The sequence below is a fragment of the Sorex fumeus genome, unplaced genomic scaffold, assembly GCF_029834395.1.
Source record: "Sorex fumeus unplaced genomic scaffold, SorFum_2.1 ptg000122l, whole genome shotgun sequence".
Classification (NCBI taxonomy): Eukaryota; Metazoa; Chordata; class Mammalia; order Eulipotyphla; family Soricidae; genus Sorex; species Sorex fumeus.
The window spans coordinates 60,463,139-60,479,508 of record NW_026606179.1 but is presented as its reverse complement, the minus strand read 5'-3'; the positions used below and the strand labels follow the sequence as shown (position 1 = coordinate 60,479,508).

At 51.8% G+C, this 16,370-nt stretch overlaps 1 protein-coding gene across 1 annotated transcript; it reads left to right on the top strand.

Moving 5' to 3' along the window:
* The first annotated feature begins 2,758 nt into the window (after positions 1-2,758).
* On the top strand, positions 2,759-16,165 carry MPHOSPH6 (M-phase phosphoprotein 6). The gene is made up of 5 exons (XM_056136679.1): positions 2,759-2,846; positions 5,485-5,597; positions 12,099-12,189; positions 14,505-14,599; positions 15,539-16,165. The coding sequence occupies exons 1-5, from the start codon at positions 2,775-2,777 to the stop codon at positions 15,669-15,671; spliced, it is 504 nt and encodes a 167-aa protein (XP_055992654.1). The 5' UTR covers positions 2,759-2,774; the 3' UTR covers positions 15,672-16,165.
* Positions 16,166-16,370: the final 205 nt, after the last annotated feature.

Sequence of the window (16,370 nt, the reverse complement as noted above, 5' to 3'; positions counted from 1 at the left end):
TTACTTTCATTTCCCTTGCTCTTGAAGGCTCCAGAGATTTCTGACACTGATATTATGGAACTTTTCATCTATGTTATCTTCTATGAGCTTACAATTTGCAGTCTTACATTCAAATTGTCTTTAATCTAATTTGAACTTATTTTTATATATAGGGCTAGGCAGTTTCACTCTTTTGCGTGCCACTGAACACTTTTCCCAACACTATTTGTTGAAGAGACTCTCATTTCTCTGCTGCATGCTCTTGGATTCTTTGCCAAAATATGAATAAATGTGTGGATTTAATTGTGCTTTCAACTATATTCTACTGATGATCCTTGTGCCTATTTTTTATTCCAAAACCATAGCTTTCATTCCTATTATTTTGGGGTCAGACCTGGCGATGGTCAGGGGTTTTGTTCTGTTTTAAATCTATTATTTGGGCTGGAGTGATAATACAGTGGGTAAGGCCTTGCACATGGCCGACCTGGATTCAATTCCCAGCATCCCATATGGTCCCCTTTGCACTGCCAGGAGTAATTCCTGAGTACAAAGCCAGGAGTAATCCTTGTGCGTTGCTGGTGTGACCCAAAAAGAAAAAAAAAATCTGTTTGCAGCATCATCTGAAATTGGGTAACATGAAGAAATAACGTTTTTATTTTTCTTCCTTATAACTGCCCTATTTAAGGTCTTTTATAGTTCTTTTATTATTTTCATTATACATCCTTTAAGATGTTTGGAATTTTATTTAAATTACATTATATTGCTTTTGGTAGATGGATATTTTAATTATATCAATATTCCCCATCCACAGAGGATGTCTTTATTTCTTAATGTGTTTTGCTTTCGTGCCACACCAATGAGTTCTCAGGGCTTATGCCTGGCTCTGTCCTCAGTGGTGTCCAGATGACTGTACGTGCGGTGATCAAACCTGGGTGAGCCATGTGCAAGGCCTTACCCACGATGCTCTCACTTTGGCCCCTCTTACTGTCTTGGTCCATGTCTCATAGCTTCGTTATATTGCCTTTACCACTTTCATTGATATCATTCCTTTGTAATTACTTTGGATACAACTGTAAATGGGCTGGAGCAATAGCACAGTGGTAGGGCGTTTGCCTTGCAAGCCGCCTGCCCTGCCAAGCTAGGTTCCATTCCTCCGCTCCGAGAGCCTGGCAAGTTACCTAGAGTATTTTGCCTGCCAAACACAAGCCTCACAATGGAGACGTTACTGGGCCTGCTCGAGCAAATCGGTGAACAAGGGGAAGAAAGTGCTACAGTGCTACAACTGTAAACAGGCTTGTCAACTTTATTCTCCACTGTCGCAACATTTCTTCTCTGACCCTCAGCCACATGATGTCAGCTCTAGGCAACAGCTGTGCCTGGGTGTCTCCAGACTTCTGTCCTGGCGTTGGCGGGTGGGCAGGACCTGGCGCCTGGACGCCTGCCTCCGAGCCACACACCTGGACTTCGTGCCCAGCCCATTCCGGGCCTCGTTGCTCCCCAGCTTTGGGAATGTTCCATTCTGTTCTGTTCTGGTGAGGTCTGGGTGGCACCTGGGGAGTGCCACCACTCAGGGATCAGTCCCACGGGGCTCTGGGAACCAACTCTAGGGGACGCCGAGAGTCGTGCATGTGTGCACGGCCATCTCACTCCAGCTTGACCCTATGGGACCCCCCCCCAGCCCCTTGGGGAACAAAAGCATCGTTCCCCCGGCTCCTCTAGGGTCCAGATGGCAGTTCGGGGGTTTCCGAGTCGCAGCGACGGCACTGGCGGGGGACGTGAGGTGATGCCTCAGGGGGTACCCGAAAGCGACCCCGTTTCTGTCTTCTCTCCTCAGCGACCCCCCAGCTCTGACAGCGGGCCATGCGGGCTCCATCCCACAGAGAGCAGCGCAGCTGAGGACACTTCTCCACACTTCCTGTCTCTCGCGGGTGGGCGGGGGTCCGCGCCTTTTCTGGGAGGCGTCTCTGAGCCCTCCAATCCAGTCAGGAACCTGGGCCGGGGTCCGTCGGCGTCTCTCCTGGGGACGTCTCCGAGCCCGCCTTTCCGGTCAGAAACCTGGGCCAGGGGTCACTCGGGCCAGGGCGACGGCGTCTCTCCTGGGGGCATCTCCGAGCCCCTCTTTTCCGGTCAGGAAGCTGGGCCAGGGTCGCTCGGGCCGGTGCGACGGCACCTCTCCCGGGGGCGTCTCCGAGCCCACCCTTCCAGTCAGAAAGCTGGGTCGGGGGTCGCTCGGGCCGGGAATCGGCGCCTCTCCTGGGGGGTCTCCGAGCCCCCCTTTTCGGGTCAGGAACACGGGCCGGGGGTCGGGCCGGGGTCGGGCGGGGGCGACGGCGTCTCTCCTGGGGGCGTCTCCGAGCCCCTTTCCAGTCAGGAACATGGGCCGGGGTCCGTTGGCGTCTCTCCTGGGGGCGTCTCCGAGTCCCCCTTTCCGGTCAGAGACCTGAGCCAGGGGTCGCTCGGGCCGGGAATCGGCGCCTCTCCTGGGGGGGGACGGGGTCTCCGGGCCCCCCTTTTCGGGTCAGAAAGCTGGGCCGGGGTCGCTCGGGCCGGGGCGGCACGTGACAGCCGCCTCAGAGGCCTCGGCGTTCGGAACGGCCGCGCGGCGACGGCGACGGCGACGGCGACGGCGACGGCGACGGCGACGGCGACGGCTCCGCAGGCGCCCCGGGGCCGACGTGCCGCGGGAGCCGAGCGCCCCCTGAGGCGGCTCGCGAGGACGGAGGCGGGGCCGGCCGGGCCGCGCCGGCGCGCGCGTGACGTCAGAGAGCGGCGCCGCCGCCGCACGGGGTCGGCGCATGCGCCGTGGCGGGAGCACCATGGCGGCCGAGCGCAAGACCAAGCTGTCCAAGAACCTGCTGCGCATGAAGGTAGCGGCGCGCGGGCCGGGGGCGGCCGGGCGGGGGTCGGGGCGGGGGTCCTGGCGCTGTGCTCGGGCCGCCGGGAGCGGGGAGGGGGCTGCGAGGGGGACCAGCCCGCGGGCCGGAGCCCGGGAGGGTCCACACGGGCCGGGCCGGGACGGGCCGCGCGGGCCCCGGCTGTGGGGGGCGCCGGCGAGACCCCCGGGAAAGGCGGGGACAGAGGTGGGCGTGCAGCGTTGCGCTCCCCGGCCCCCCAGCGGCGGGCGGGAGTGGGTCCGTTTGGCCGGACGGGACCAGCCCAGGGGGTCGCGCGGATGGAGCCGGCGAGCGACGCGCCCTGCAGTTTACGGGGGCGGACACGTGCGGGCCCCGGGGTGGGCCCAGACTCCCTGTGCTTCGGCCACCGGAGCAAAAAAAAAAAAAAAATACTAACCCAAAGCCAACAAAAAGCAACCCAAAGTTAACAGCGATTGAATGACTGGTACAGACCCGCTCGAGCATATTGCAGAGCCCTTGCTCGTAGTTACTGTGGTTTTTATTTATTTATTTTGCTTTTTTGGGTCACACCCTATGATGCTCAGGGGTTACTCTTGGCTCGTGCACTCAGGAATTACCCCTGGCGGTGCTCAGGGGACCCTATGGGATGCTGGGACTCGAACCCCGGTCGGACGCGTGCAAGGCAAATGCCCTCCCCGCTGCGCTATCGCCCCAGCCCCTGCTCGTAGTTACTTTTTTTTTTTTATTTGTTTTGCTTCTTTGCGTCGCATCCGATGATGCTCAGGGGTTGCTCCTGGCTCGTGCACTCAGGAACCACTCCTGGCAGTGCTCGGGGGACCTTATGGGATGCTGGGGGTCGAACTCCGGTCGGCCGCGTGCAAGGCAAACACCCTCCCCGCTGCGCTGTCGCCCCAGTCCCTGCTCGTCGTTACTCTGTATCACAGAACCCTGCCACAGAGAGATGCGAACCCGTAGACGTCTCCTGCAGGGGCCGAGAGTCCCTCCGGGAAGGGTTGCGTTTGGGTGCCTGGAGGGTGAACGTGGCACCTGCAGGGTCAGGGTGGAGCTGAGCCTCTGTGACTGCGGGTGAGGGAGGCAAGGAAAGGGTAAATGTCTCTGACTTACTTGTTTCCTACGTCAGATTTTGAAGATTTAATGAACAGAGGTTTAGGTGGGAATATGAAGGAATGATCCTATGCAGAGAGCACTTATTTGTGATTTTAGCTCTCGCACTGATAAGGCAGGACCTGATGCGCTTATTCCATTAAGGTTCACGCTCCTGGTCCATGTCACTCCCGTTTTGCTGCCATAAGAGCTTGAGCAGAGAGAACTTTATACTGCAAGACTTCCAGCCTGAGAATCATGATTGATGATGCCTGCTTGAGACGCCTGGTTCTGAGTTAAATCACTGCTTTTTCACCTTATTAAGTGTTAGGGTCCACTTTCACCTTATTAAGTGTTAGGGAAATCTTGCCTGCTTCGGGGTTGCGAACGTGAGCGATGAAATGAGGTATTTGGATTTAAAGAGCAGCCTGCAGGGGGGCTGGAGCGATAGCACAGCGGGTAGGGTGTTTGCCTTGCACGCAGCAGACCCGGGTTCGATTCCCAGCATCCCATATGGTCCCCCGAGCACCGCCAGGAGTAATTCCTGAGTGCATGAGTAACCCACAGGTGTGACCAAAAAAAATAAATAAATAAAAGAAAAAAATAAAGAGAAGCATGCAAAGAAAAGAAGCTGGGAAAATAAGTCCGGTCTCATTCCTGGAGACTCGGCATTGAATAATGATTCCCGGTGCAGCCTGAGTGCCAGTAACACAAGATGACAAAGGCACATGGCTGGCTATTCCGAATTTCACCCAGGCTGCAGAGCTAGGATAGGTAAGGTGCTTGCCCTGCACACAACTCCCCAGTTTTTGTGACAACTCTGCGTGCCGCCCCCTGAGCTGGGTATGAGCAAAGTAAGCCTGAACACCGTCGGATGCAGTCCAAAACCAAAAAAGGATTTCAGCTTCCAGGAAACTAAAATGGAAGAAGCATAATGAACAGCAAACCAAGTTTTTTAATGCTCTCGTTGAAGTGAGAGAGAGATTTTTTTCCATGGGACAGATCTGGCCGGAGTCAGGTGACATAATAGTTCGGAAAGGCGTGCCCAAGTAAGGAATGCCTGCTCCGAGCCGTCAGGGGTCAGGACTCTGCAGGACAGGAAATAGAGACAGGTGCTGAGTAGCAGGGGCTGGAGGAGCTGCGGCTACAGGATGTGTGTTTCAGAAACTGGCGTTTTCCTGTGATGATGTTAAAGGGATAAAGACTAAGGAACACTTTAGTTTAACTGACACTTCTTGTGCTTTTGTTTAAACTAAATTATTGACAGAGGAAGTTGTAAAAGTTGTACAGAGAGACCTGATGTACTCTTCATTCCAGCACACACACACACACCCCGGTCGAATCCCCGGAGGGCAGTATAGAACCACTTGTGCCATCCACTCCTTATCCAGTCCAGGGCAGAGCTAAACAACCTGTCACCTAGTCCCCCTCGAATATGAGTCGAGTTTACTGTTTGCAAGGGAGAGCACATGGCAAAGTAAGATTCACCTTTTTCAACTCAGTGAGAAAAATAGTTACTGACACTGTCTTTGTTTTGTTTTGACAGTTCATGCAAAGGGGATTGGACTCAGAAACCAAGAAACAACTAGAAGAAGAAGAAAAGAAAATAATCAGTGAAGAGCACTGGTACCTGGACTTGCCAGAGCTTAAAGAGAAAGAGTAGGTTTTGGAGATTATGTGTAGTGCCCGGGGGACTGGGAGCACGATCCTGTAAATGTCGCTCATTGAAATAGTGACCAGTTCCGTTTCCTGTGTTAGCCTAGCAGTTAGTATTCTAAAATTATTCATCCCATATATGTGATCATGATCTATTTGGAGGATTTTTTTTTTTAAACTTGCCCTCCCCAGCATTTATAACACTTGTTTTGTGTTGGTTTTTTAATGTCGAGTAAAGGACTCTAGTCCATCTCTGGCAGCAACTAGGATCCTTCTATGAAAATCTGCAGTGTGCCTTCTATTCTGTTCATTTCTGAAGTCTTAATTTCTATCTTCACTGAAAATACTGCTTGCTTCGGAGGCCAGTCATTCAGCTTACTCAGTCTGCAGCGTGTGCAGGACCTGAACTTGACATCTCTTGATTTTTTTTTTCTTTTTTGGTCACACCCAGTGATGCTTGGGGGTTACTCCTGGCTGTACACTCACGAATCACTCCCGGCGGTGCTGGGGGGACCATATGGGATGCCGGGGATCATTGCCAGGTTGGCCGCGTGCAAGCCCTACCCGCTCCAGCCCTGACCCGACATCTCTTGATTTAATCCTTGCAGCAAACATAAGGGCTGGCTGCTGTGGTCCCATGCACTGTGGCTGAGGCGGACCAAGGGGGACATTGACTGAGTCCCCAGCTCCTCGCAACTGATGCTGGAATTGCAGGAAAGAATGTGTTTCCCCACCTCGAAGTTTGACTGATACTTGATGGGGCAATTGGGTGACTCCGAGCTATGCATCAGTTCACGAATCACGACCGTCCTGTTATTCGTCGATTGCCTTGAGCAGGCCCCAATAACGTCTCCTTCATCCCAGCCCTGAGATTTTTAAGAAAGTGCTATATTCAAGGCTCTTTAGGAGAATGAGACCCATCATTGTTACTGGTATTTGGCATATTGGGTACGCCACAGTGAGTTTGCCAGACTCTGCTGTGTGGGCAGTTTACATTCGGTAGCCTGCCAGTTCGTCCAAAGTAGGAATGAGATAATAAGATGTCATAATAAGATGTCGCGGCGGTTCCGGGAGCTGGTTTTTATAGATTACACGTTGATGGGATTACACAGGATTACAACTGCGCCACGGGGCCAGTTGTTGGGTGTGACCCCCGCCTGCTGGAATTCGGAGGATCTGGGTGGAAGATGCTTAGCCCCGATCCGAATAGGCTTGGAGATCTCAGCCCCGGGACCCGCTTGCCTTTGTTCCTCTGCCGGTACCTTCAGGTGTGCGGAAAGTGATCTCAGCATGGTGGTGGCTGGTCCTGGAGGTCTTCAGCTGCCGGAGCCCTGGTCGGGGCGGGGAGGAAAGCTCAACCCACTCCCCTCCAAGGGGCCCCGGCGAGGACAGCCAGGCGCGGGGGCAGGAGACTGCACTGTTCTCTTCCGGGAGCTGGTTTTTATAGTGCGTCAGTTATATCTTAAGATTTTCTGAAGGCACTTTACCATGTCTCCTTGATGCTTTTCTTAGTGAGCTCTGTGGGAATGTATTTTTGTTGGCCCTAACCAGTCGGCAGACGGAAGATGCTGTGGGTTCCTTCAGGCACTTGTGTTTGTCCTTTCTCTGCCTTCCAGATTTTTCTTTTTAACTGTCATGTTCGATACTCCGTTTAGCAGGCCTTTCTGAGTCTTTTCTGGAAAGTTACATATTCCTCTCTGAAATCAGACAGCGTCCTCCCCACGCCCTGGGAAAAATTAATGGAAAGCGCCTGGCCTTACTGGCTTCTGTTCTGGCTTTTCTGTTCTGCTTAGAGAAAACAAGATGTGAGGAGAGAGATGGTGATGCCTTTGGAAGCAAGTGGGTTATAGGAAGGAGCCTGGGCTGGAAAGGCGCTTTAATCTTCTGCCTCGACTAAACTTGCACAAAGGATTCCGCATGTTTTGTTACTTTCATTGAACAACCAGACAAAGGCATCTTGTGTGCAGGATTTGACGCCCCTGCCCGTAATCCAGCATATTATTCTTGGACTAAATGTCCTTCAGTTCCTGTCCCTGGAGCAGATTGGTGGTCTGCTGGTCGCTGTGAGCAGTAGAAATGTATTTCTTGCGTCACAAAGTCTGGGAAATCTTAAGACCGAGACACCGGTTTTGAGGGTCGCCCCTTTCTGGTTCTTTGGAAGTGTCCAAGCCATATCCTTACCTGACAAGCCTTTTTTTAAGGCTCTAATGCTATTCCTCAGGTCCCACCCTTGTGATTTAAGCACCTCCCAAAGACATCTTTGAGGATTAAGATTTAATATCAGCATCGCCCTGGGTGATTCTTGAGTGCAGAGTCGGGGTAACCCCCAGGCATCACCAGGTGTGGCTCAAAAACCATTATTGTACATTGTATTGGGGTGGGGGAGGGGAGTGAGTTAGAGCCTCTCGGCATTACTCTGAGGTCAGCATCCTGTGTATGGATTAAGATTTGACAGGCTGGCGAGGGGTGGCTAGGACCTCGGGAAGCCACCAGGGGACAGTGCAGCCTCTCTGAGCGTCTGTGAGGGAAATCATTTCCCCTGTAGGCCAGAAGGGGAAGGAGGAGGCTTTGGAGAGGATCTTGCCTAGAGCCTCCGCTGCCCAGAGGGTGGAGGTGCCCTTTCTGAATTCCCTGAGACAGGAGCTGCGGGCCAGAGTGACGTCCTAGCGGGATGGAACGAGGGAAGCGGGCAGTGTGTAGGCGAATGAGGCTCTTGAGCTCAGGAGACAGGCCTGGGGCTGGTGTTCACTTCGGCCACTTGCTTCCACGTGACCTTGGGCAAATTGCTTTTGTCACTGGATATTGGATATGATTTAGTGCTTGTCACATTCAGCGTGAGAAGCAAATGGGAAAACGTATGTAAAGTCATTGCGCGGTGGCAGGCGACCGTGCAGGCAAGGGTGTCCGTTCCTGTGTACCTGGGTATTACCGGATTCCTCCACTTCCTTCCAACTTATTTGGGGGTCCTTCCGGGTTTTCCAGTGTGACCACTCTCCGGGGAGTGTGTCCCTCACCTGGGTGTTGCCACCCGCAGCATGAAGTAGCAGCTGCTACTTTTCCCAGCGGGACCTTCGCCGTCCAGAGGCGGGTTCTGTGTGTGTCGTGTGGACGGGGGAGTGGGGTGCAGATGTGCGGTCTGTCCTGTGAGATGTGAGAGGTGCAGCCGCGGCTTCCTGGCAGAGCTCGGTTCAGCTGCGCCTGCTTGTGTATCACAGACCGTCAGTCTCTCCGCGTGTGCATCCTGGGGTGAGGTTGGAGGCTCACCAGGCTCCCGGGTCAGGCTCAGCAGCTGTAGCCTCGTTTGCGCCCTTGCCCTCTTCAACCCGGCCCCACCCGCAGGGGAATGACACCCAAGACCCACTCAGCCCTGGCGCCCTGTGTGTGTTGGGTCCAGCCAAGTCCCCAGCTTAGGAAACCTGAACCTCCGTCTTCCGAGCAGACTTGCCCCGCTCCGGGGGACACAGTATCTTTGTGAAGCTGGACAGGAAGTGGGTGTGCGCTGTGCCCAGGGACAGCCGAGCTGTGAGCTCTGCAGATACCCTTGAAGCCAGACTGGATCAAAAGGGCCATCAGCGCCTGGTTGGCCAGGCGCTCGGAAACTGAGCCGTCCCGGGAGACATCCCTCCTGGAACATGGTGCCCCCCTAGCCAGCCCCGCTCTGTGCCTCCACGCCCCACTTTGTCGTCTGCGAGACGGAGGAAGCATAATTTTCTCGGTGTGTGTTAGGGCTGAAATTACAGATGCTCATTATTGAAAGTGGAGGCATTAAAGTGCAGCCGTGTCTGCATTTCGGCTTTGAATTGCTTCGTGTGTTTGCTAACTCGGTACTTCTCCCTGTCCTTGAAATCTGACTCTAGATCACAGAACACCTCTGCTTCCTTTTATGAGAATGGGCAGGTTTCTTTGTCGATGGGAACCCATGGGTAAGCCCTGTGGGAGCCGCGGGGCCCACTCTGATGCTTGCATCCTTCTGGCTCCGTCTCTGCTTGTGTGGTCCTTTTCCTGCACACAGGGTTCTCTTGGGATATTGGTGAGGGCTTTTGATTACCAGTGATGCTCAGAGGTTACTTCTGGCTCTGCCCTCAGGATTTACTTCTGGAGGTGTTCGGGGGACCATATGGGATGCCGGATCGAATCTGGGTTGGCAGCATGCAAAACAAATGCCCTCCCTGCTGTATTAGCGCTCCGGCCCCCAGGGGTTCTTTTTTTTTTTTTTATCTGCTGCTGTCTGCAGTGAACAGGATTGGGAGTTTAGGGCCCAGAGACCCCCAGATGGTCCCCTGAGCACGGGTCGCTATGGCCCATAAAAGCAAATAAGATTGGGCAGTTAATGGAGAACTCAGGCAGAGCATGAGTCTCGGAGCTTGCAAAGCTTGAGTTGAATCCCCACGCGTGCCACCACCCCGGGAGTACCACAGATCTGTGAGAAAGGGAGTCTTGGTTTAGGGAAGAGACGGAACCAAAAATTCAGGAGCCAAGCCTGAATCCAGGCGCGCTCCCTCTCCCTCCCACCCCCGTGGAGAGGCCGTCCAGAGAAGCTATTGAAAGTTTTCCAGAGCTTTTCTTGGTATGGTGTATAGCGTGTTACTGTTTACTTGGTCAGAAATTAAAACTTGCGGATGACGCCGGGGGTCAGGTCGCCAGCACCGCATCTGGTCATCACTCCAGACTCGGGGGTCCCTCCAGCAGGCTTGGGCCACTGTGCCTGTTGGCCACGGCATCGCTTTTCCTGGGACAGGAATTCCTAGAGCACGATTTTAGTTTGGGCTGAACCACCTTCCTGCCCGCTTTCCAGTTCTCCCGCATTTCCAGTGAGTCTCTGAGGTACCTGACCTCTTACCTGAAGCTGTCTTTGTTGTTGATCACTAGGCTCTGAGGAAACCTTTTTTAAATTTTATTTATTTTAGTGGGGAGGGCTGGGCCATACCAGTTGTGCTCAGGACTTACTCCGGGCAGGGCTTGAGGGACCTTATGTGGTTCCAGGGGTCAAACCCGGGTTGACCTTGTGCAAAGCAAGCACCCTACCTGCTGTGCCATCACTTTCTTAAAGCTGCCCAGGGCTCCAGAGTTCTAGGCATTTAGTAAGAAGTTGCTGAATAATATAAACACCAAGGAATGTTGCTTTGAGGTCCAGAATACTCGGGTTTATCATAAATACTTCAGTATGTGGGTGTAGGATAACAATTGATTTGTCCTTTCTCCCTTGCCACAAGGAGCTTAGGTTTATCAGGTCACGCCCATCACAGTGCTCCCGAGTCACTCCCATTCCTTTGTTTGTCTGTAACCACTTCTCTCTGCTCTCTTCCCCAACCAGTTAATCAGCTTTTCCCCCTAATCTGACTCTGTTAATTTGTAAGGTCAGATCCTTCTAGGACACTGAACTTGTATCATGAGCTAATATTGCCTTTCTCCTCTCCTTATATCTTTTGAATAGTTTAAAGCAGTGTCCTTTTTGTATAGATACAGGAAGACAGTTAATATTATGCTTTGTAACTTAGGATTTACTTGGCTTTGAATATTATTCACTCCCGGGCATCTGCTTTCTTGACCTAAGCCTCAGTTGCCCTTAGTTCCCAGCACCCCAAAAGCAGGGCCCCAACAAGGGACTGAATGGACCCAGGGCAAGCTGTGAGCTACCCTGGCATGGAAATGGGCCAGGCCAAAGCGCCATGATTCTTAACTTACAGTTAAGAGCTTGATCATGGGCAAATGCTGTCATAATCCAAAAGTAACGACAAAACTAGGACCCTGCTAGGGATAGGAAAGACTAATCTGGCATGAGCACTGTAGTCTGAGATCCAGATGACCCCAGGAAAGCGATTCTTTAAGTTTAATGTATCTCTTACTGTGTTCATACAAAATAATTAATATTATGAATGCTTATGTTTGTTGGACAAGGAGAGGAGAAACAAATCCTTGGGATTCTGCCCTTGGTTGGGTCATCCTGCTGAGAGGGTATTGTCCTAGAAGAAGCGCCCCCTGAGGGAAAGAACTTTCCACTTATTGATTGTGCCCACACCTATGTGTAAGCCCCAACCCCTGATGGCTCTGAGATTTATCTAAGAGTGGGTTGTGGGATCCAGATTCCAGAGCCAGAAGAATAATGAAGGGGGATTGAGAAGGAGAATGAAGTAGCATGGGGGAGGAAGGAAGAAGCAGGAGGAGAATCAGAGGAGAACGGAGATTGAGATGGAATAAACTGCACCTGACACCAACCAGCCTGGCCCTCGTTTCCTTCCTTCGCCTGCCCCTCGCCATCGAGCTCCCTGGGGTGGGGGCAGCGGCCCGAGACTACCGAACGTGGGCAGCGGGAGAGAGAGAGCTGCTGCCTTTTTGTGGGCATCTGTGCAGATCCAATGTTGTATTTGGACGCGATCGCTGGGTGAGAAATCAGACTGCATGGGAATCACCGCATCTGCTTTTCCTTTGGGATCTTGTCTTTGGTTTGCTGTTTTTGTTACAAATAGACTTGGCTCTTAATACAGGTTTATTTTTCCCATTTAGGAGTTTCATCATTGAAGAGCAGAGTTTTTCATTATGCGAAGATCTTCTCTATGGAAGAATGTCATTCCGAGGATTTAACCCTGAAGTTGAGGTATTAAACATAATTGCTTCGAATTGTAAAATTTTCCAATTGTGTTCTTTCTGCTAATAATTGGGTTTCGTTTTCTTCCCCGCCAGGTACTATTTCCTCTCATTATGTTGAAAATAACAGGCCTTGAAATACTGCCATAGCTATTTAAAGAAATTGCAGGCATGGCAGTCTAGTTTGATGCTAGAATTGAGTCGGTGATTTAACAGAGCAGTGCAGAGGCCTCGATGGTGCCCTTGTAGCGAGTGGGATTTTGACTCTTTTCATCGGCATGTCAAAAATGTATTCATATGCTGCCATTATGGGAAAAAAATAATTTTCTGGCCTCTGAATGTATCGTTTCTAATAGAGACGGGTTACTTAAAAAAATGGATGATTTGACTTTCTGATGGACAGGTTTCAGTCCAAGCTTATAAATGAATGGATTTTAAATGAGTCCTTTCAAAAAGTTGAGGAAATAGCTGTTCACCTCAGAAACGTGCAGTTCTTTTGGATTTACCTGCCTCCGCGTTACAGAGCCGCGTGGGCCTTGGCTTAACGAGCTTTTAACCTGTCGGTATTTGACCAGCAAGCCCATCTCTGTTTTACCAAGTGTGGGCCTGGTTCTCTTGGACAGTTGTTCGTTCTCTGGACAGGGACTGTCCTGCAGCCTTTTGCAGCCTCCCTGGCCCTTCCCCTGTCCCCAAACAGTGGTGCACAAGCACACCCCCTTCCCCTGCAGGGACCCCCACACCAGACAGACCCCTGCAAGCACCCAAGGGACCCTGCAGCAGCATCTTGATCGGAAATTGCTTCCCTGGGGATCTCTGTAGGAAACCAGTCAGCCAGGCCGAGTGCCAGGATTCGTTCAGGGACTATGGGTTGGCTTTCTCTCTTTCCCCTTTCTTGAGCGGCTATTATGAGCAAGGAGTCATTTGCACTTTGCAGCTCATCCGTGTAACAAGTGGCGGTGGAGTTTTGGGGGTATCCCAGGCAGTGCTGCAGATGGCCTGGGACCCCTTGCAGGTTGCCAGTAGCTCAGTGAGGGCCGGGGGGGGGGGGGGGGCTGCTGCTGTGCTGGTTTGGGGCCAGCCAGACACAGACGAGGCCCTCGCCCTCCCCTGCAGGCTCTCCTGCTCCAACAGGTGCTCGCTTGAACACTTGCCTCACTTCAGGCTTTGACTGGGGGCAAAGGACGGGGGTGACGGGGGCTGAGGCAGGTGGGGACAGAAGCAAAGAGGGTGTGTGTGTATGTGGTCCCCAGGTACTGAGCCACGGGAGGCAAGCACCCCAACATACGTCCAGTACCCGGTGGGAGAGAAGAGAGGGCCATCGGGATTTGATGGGAGAGTCTTAGAAGTGGGTTTTAATCCCTGGCACCAGAACTACAGTTTCTCTCGGGGGAAAGAGTTTTCTGCCGTTGCTGAGGCTTCTGGGCCTGACAGGTGTGAAAGTGGAGGACGGTTTTCTCTGCTTGGTCCTGAGCAGATCAGAGCGAGCACAAGGTCCTGACGACACAGTTTCAGCGTTCTTTCTGGGGACACCGAGACGGGGTTGGTTTCCTGGGTCAATATTTACTCTGTGCCAATACACTTCAGCCCTGCACGTCCCTGCGATGGCGGCATGACAGAACCTGCGTCTTCACACACAATTCTGCTCAGTCCTGCGAGGCTGGGGAAGTTGCTGGCCACGGGCTCAAAGGACGATTCCGGGTAGAGGGGCTAGGGAGTGCCGCAGGGTTCATGCCCGACACCTCGTCGCCTTCCAGGCATCACCGTGTGTAGCTTGGGGGTTTCCAGGCCTGATGGCTCCAGAAAAGTCAGCATGGAAAAGAGATGCAGGAGAGAGGGGGTGAAGGCAGGCCCTCCTGTGGCATGGGGCACCAAGCTGGTCCTGTCCCCCAAAACTGGAAAAGGTGATGTGATTATTCCGAACCCAGTTTCTTCCGTTTGACTCCATAGCGGGAGACTTGGAAGAAATCTGAAAACTGCTTTGCTCCTTCCCTAGTGCCTGTAGAGGACGTTAGCATGTAGATGCGTGATCTCAAACAGGACTAAGTTCATCAGTGTTACATGGTCCATCCAGTTCTGGCCAGGGGCGCGGAGTAAGTAGACTTAGGTGCAGCTGAGGGCACTTTTGTGTTCGCTGAAAAGGGGGTAGGGGCCAGGTAGGTTTCAAGACCTCTGGTCTAATCTCACGGCCCGTGGCTTGTGTTCACGCCTGTGGAATAAAGTGTCACAGATCAGCTCCGAGGAATGTGTCAGGATCCGTGGCTTGTGTGACTTCTTCTCTGCCATCGAATCATCAAATCCCTGTTAGTCAGCCCTGGTGTTTTCCAGAAATTAATGCGTCAGATGAACTCTAAGAACAAAGAAGAAGAAGTTGAAGATGAGACGGTGGAACTCGATGTGTCCGATGAGGAAATGGCTAGAAGGTAAACTTTCCCCTTGCCCCAGTTCTGTGGTCTCCGCATCACTGGCCCCTGCCCCTGCCCACCATCCACCCGGAAGCATGTCCTCAGACTGGCCTGTCCCAGCTGGAGCCTGAGGGGTCAGCGTCCTGTGTGTATTTTTAAATGTATCTCAGTTATTCAGGGTGATATGAAAACAACCAGTAGCACATTTAATCACTCTTAGAAAGTTCATATTTTTTTTCAAGCAGATGATTTCCCTATTTGATTCTGCTTATTCTGTGTTACTTGGTTTGATACTCTGTTTGCGGAGGGAGGTGTTTTTCCTGGGGGCGGGGACACACCTGGTGGTGCTCAGGGTAAAAGCCTGGCTCTGCGCTCAGGAATCACTCCTGGAATTTTACTTCATGGCTTAGAGGCCAACCACACATGCTAGGGGAAAAGGGAGCTCAGAGAGAAGGGAGCACCAAATAAAGGGTGTTGGGAGGATCCTCCCAGGATGGGAGAAGCATGCTGAAAGTAGACTGTAGACCAAACATGATTGCCACCCAATGCCTCTCTTGCAAAACACAACACCCAATAAGAGAGAGAGAGAACAAAAGGGAATGCCCTCCCACAGAGGCAGAGTGGGATGGGAGGCATGGGGGGTGGGAGGGATACTGGGATCCGTGGTGGTGGGAAATGGGCACTGGTGGAGGGATGTGTATTTGATCATTATATAATTGAAACCCAAGCACAAAAATGTGTAAGTCTGCGACTGTATACCTCATGATGTCTCACTATTAAAAATTTAAAAATAAAAATAAAAAAAGGATCACTCCTGGCAGGCTTGGTCAGCTGCGTGCACGGCAAGCCCCGTCCCTGCTGTGCCCCCTCTCCAAACCGTGCATTTATATTCCTGACAGACCTTGGTTCCTACCTGTTTCATTTAAAACTGAATTGTGTTATGCGTCATTTTAACAGGTACGAGACCTTGGTGGGAACAATTGGGAAGAAATTTGCCAAGAAGAGAGACCGGGCCAATTATGAAGAAGACGAAAATGGAGATCCAAAACCAATTAAAACCAAGAAAGTCTTCTTAAAACCTCAAGATTGAAATGGGGTGCCTTGCAGTCCAGCTCAGGGATGCCGTGTGAGAATTAGCTGCCATTTTGGAGAACTTTTTCTGATGGTTTCTCATTCCGTCATTAACATTATGTTGATCTGTAAAGAAGCATGGGATATCGGAAACATGCTGTTTTTGAAACAGATGTGTGATGGATGTCGTACATCCTTTGTGTAAGAGTTTGCACAGAGAAAGAACTTTCCTGGGTCTTTCCATGTTCTTAAGCACGTGGTCGCTTCCTAAAGAATTCCGGCTTCGGATTTCTTTTTGTTCACACACACTCCTGTCACTGACCTTGGGTTGAGCCATCAGACCAGTGTTTTAAGTTACCCCTGTCTTTGATTTTCACCTTATTGATTATGCGAAGTCGGTTGACGTCTGCCTTCTGGAACCAGCCCTGGGAGTTCTGCCGGAGGCTTGGCCGCAGAAAGCTGCCTCAGCACCATACAGGGTCTGTTTGCTCCCCGCCACCGGGGCTTGGGGGAAAGCCGTTCATGAAAACAAAAAGTTATATAATAAAAATATTTTTTCATAAACTTTCTCTGTTTGCTTATGCTTAGGAATAATAACTTTGCCCCAGTTCCATTTTAGAATTTCCTCTTTCCGTATTGGAATTTTAAATACTATTTAAAACATCAGTCCTTGATTTAGAACACATTAATATGTATCAAAGTGAACTGTGAAAAATTC

What these genes read in the sequence shown, in the direction of transcription:
- MPHOSPH6 (XM_056136679.1), top strand. Translation starts at nt 2,775, where the DNA reads ATGCGCCGTGGCGGGAGCACCATGGCGGCCGAGCGCAAGACCAAGCTG. An exon ending in GATTTAACCCTGAAGTTGAG is followed by an intron (nt 12,190 to 14,504) that starts GTATTAAACATA and finishes GGTGTTTTCCAG; the next exon opens with AAATTAATGCGTCAGATGAA. An exon ending in GATGAGGAAATGGCTAGAAG is followed by an intron (nt 14,600 to 15,538) that starts GTAAACTTTCCC and finishes TCATTTTAACAG; the next exon opens with GTACGAGACCTTGGTGGGAA.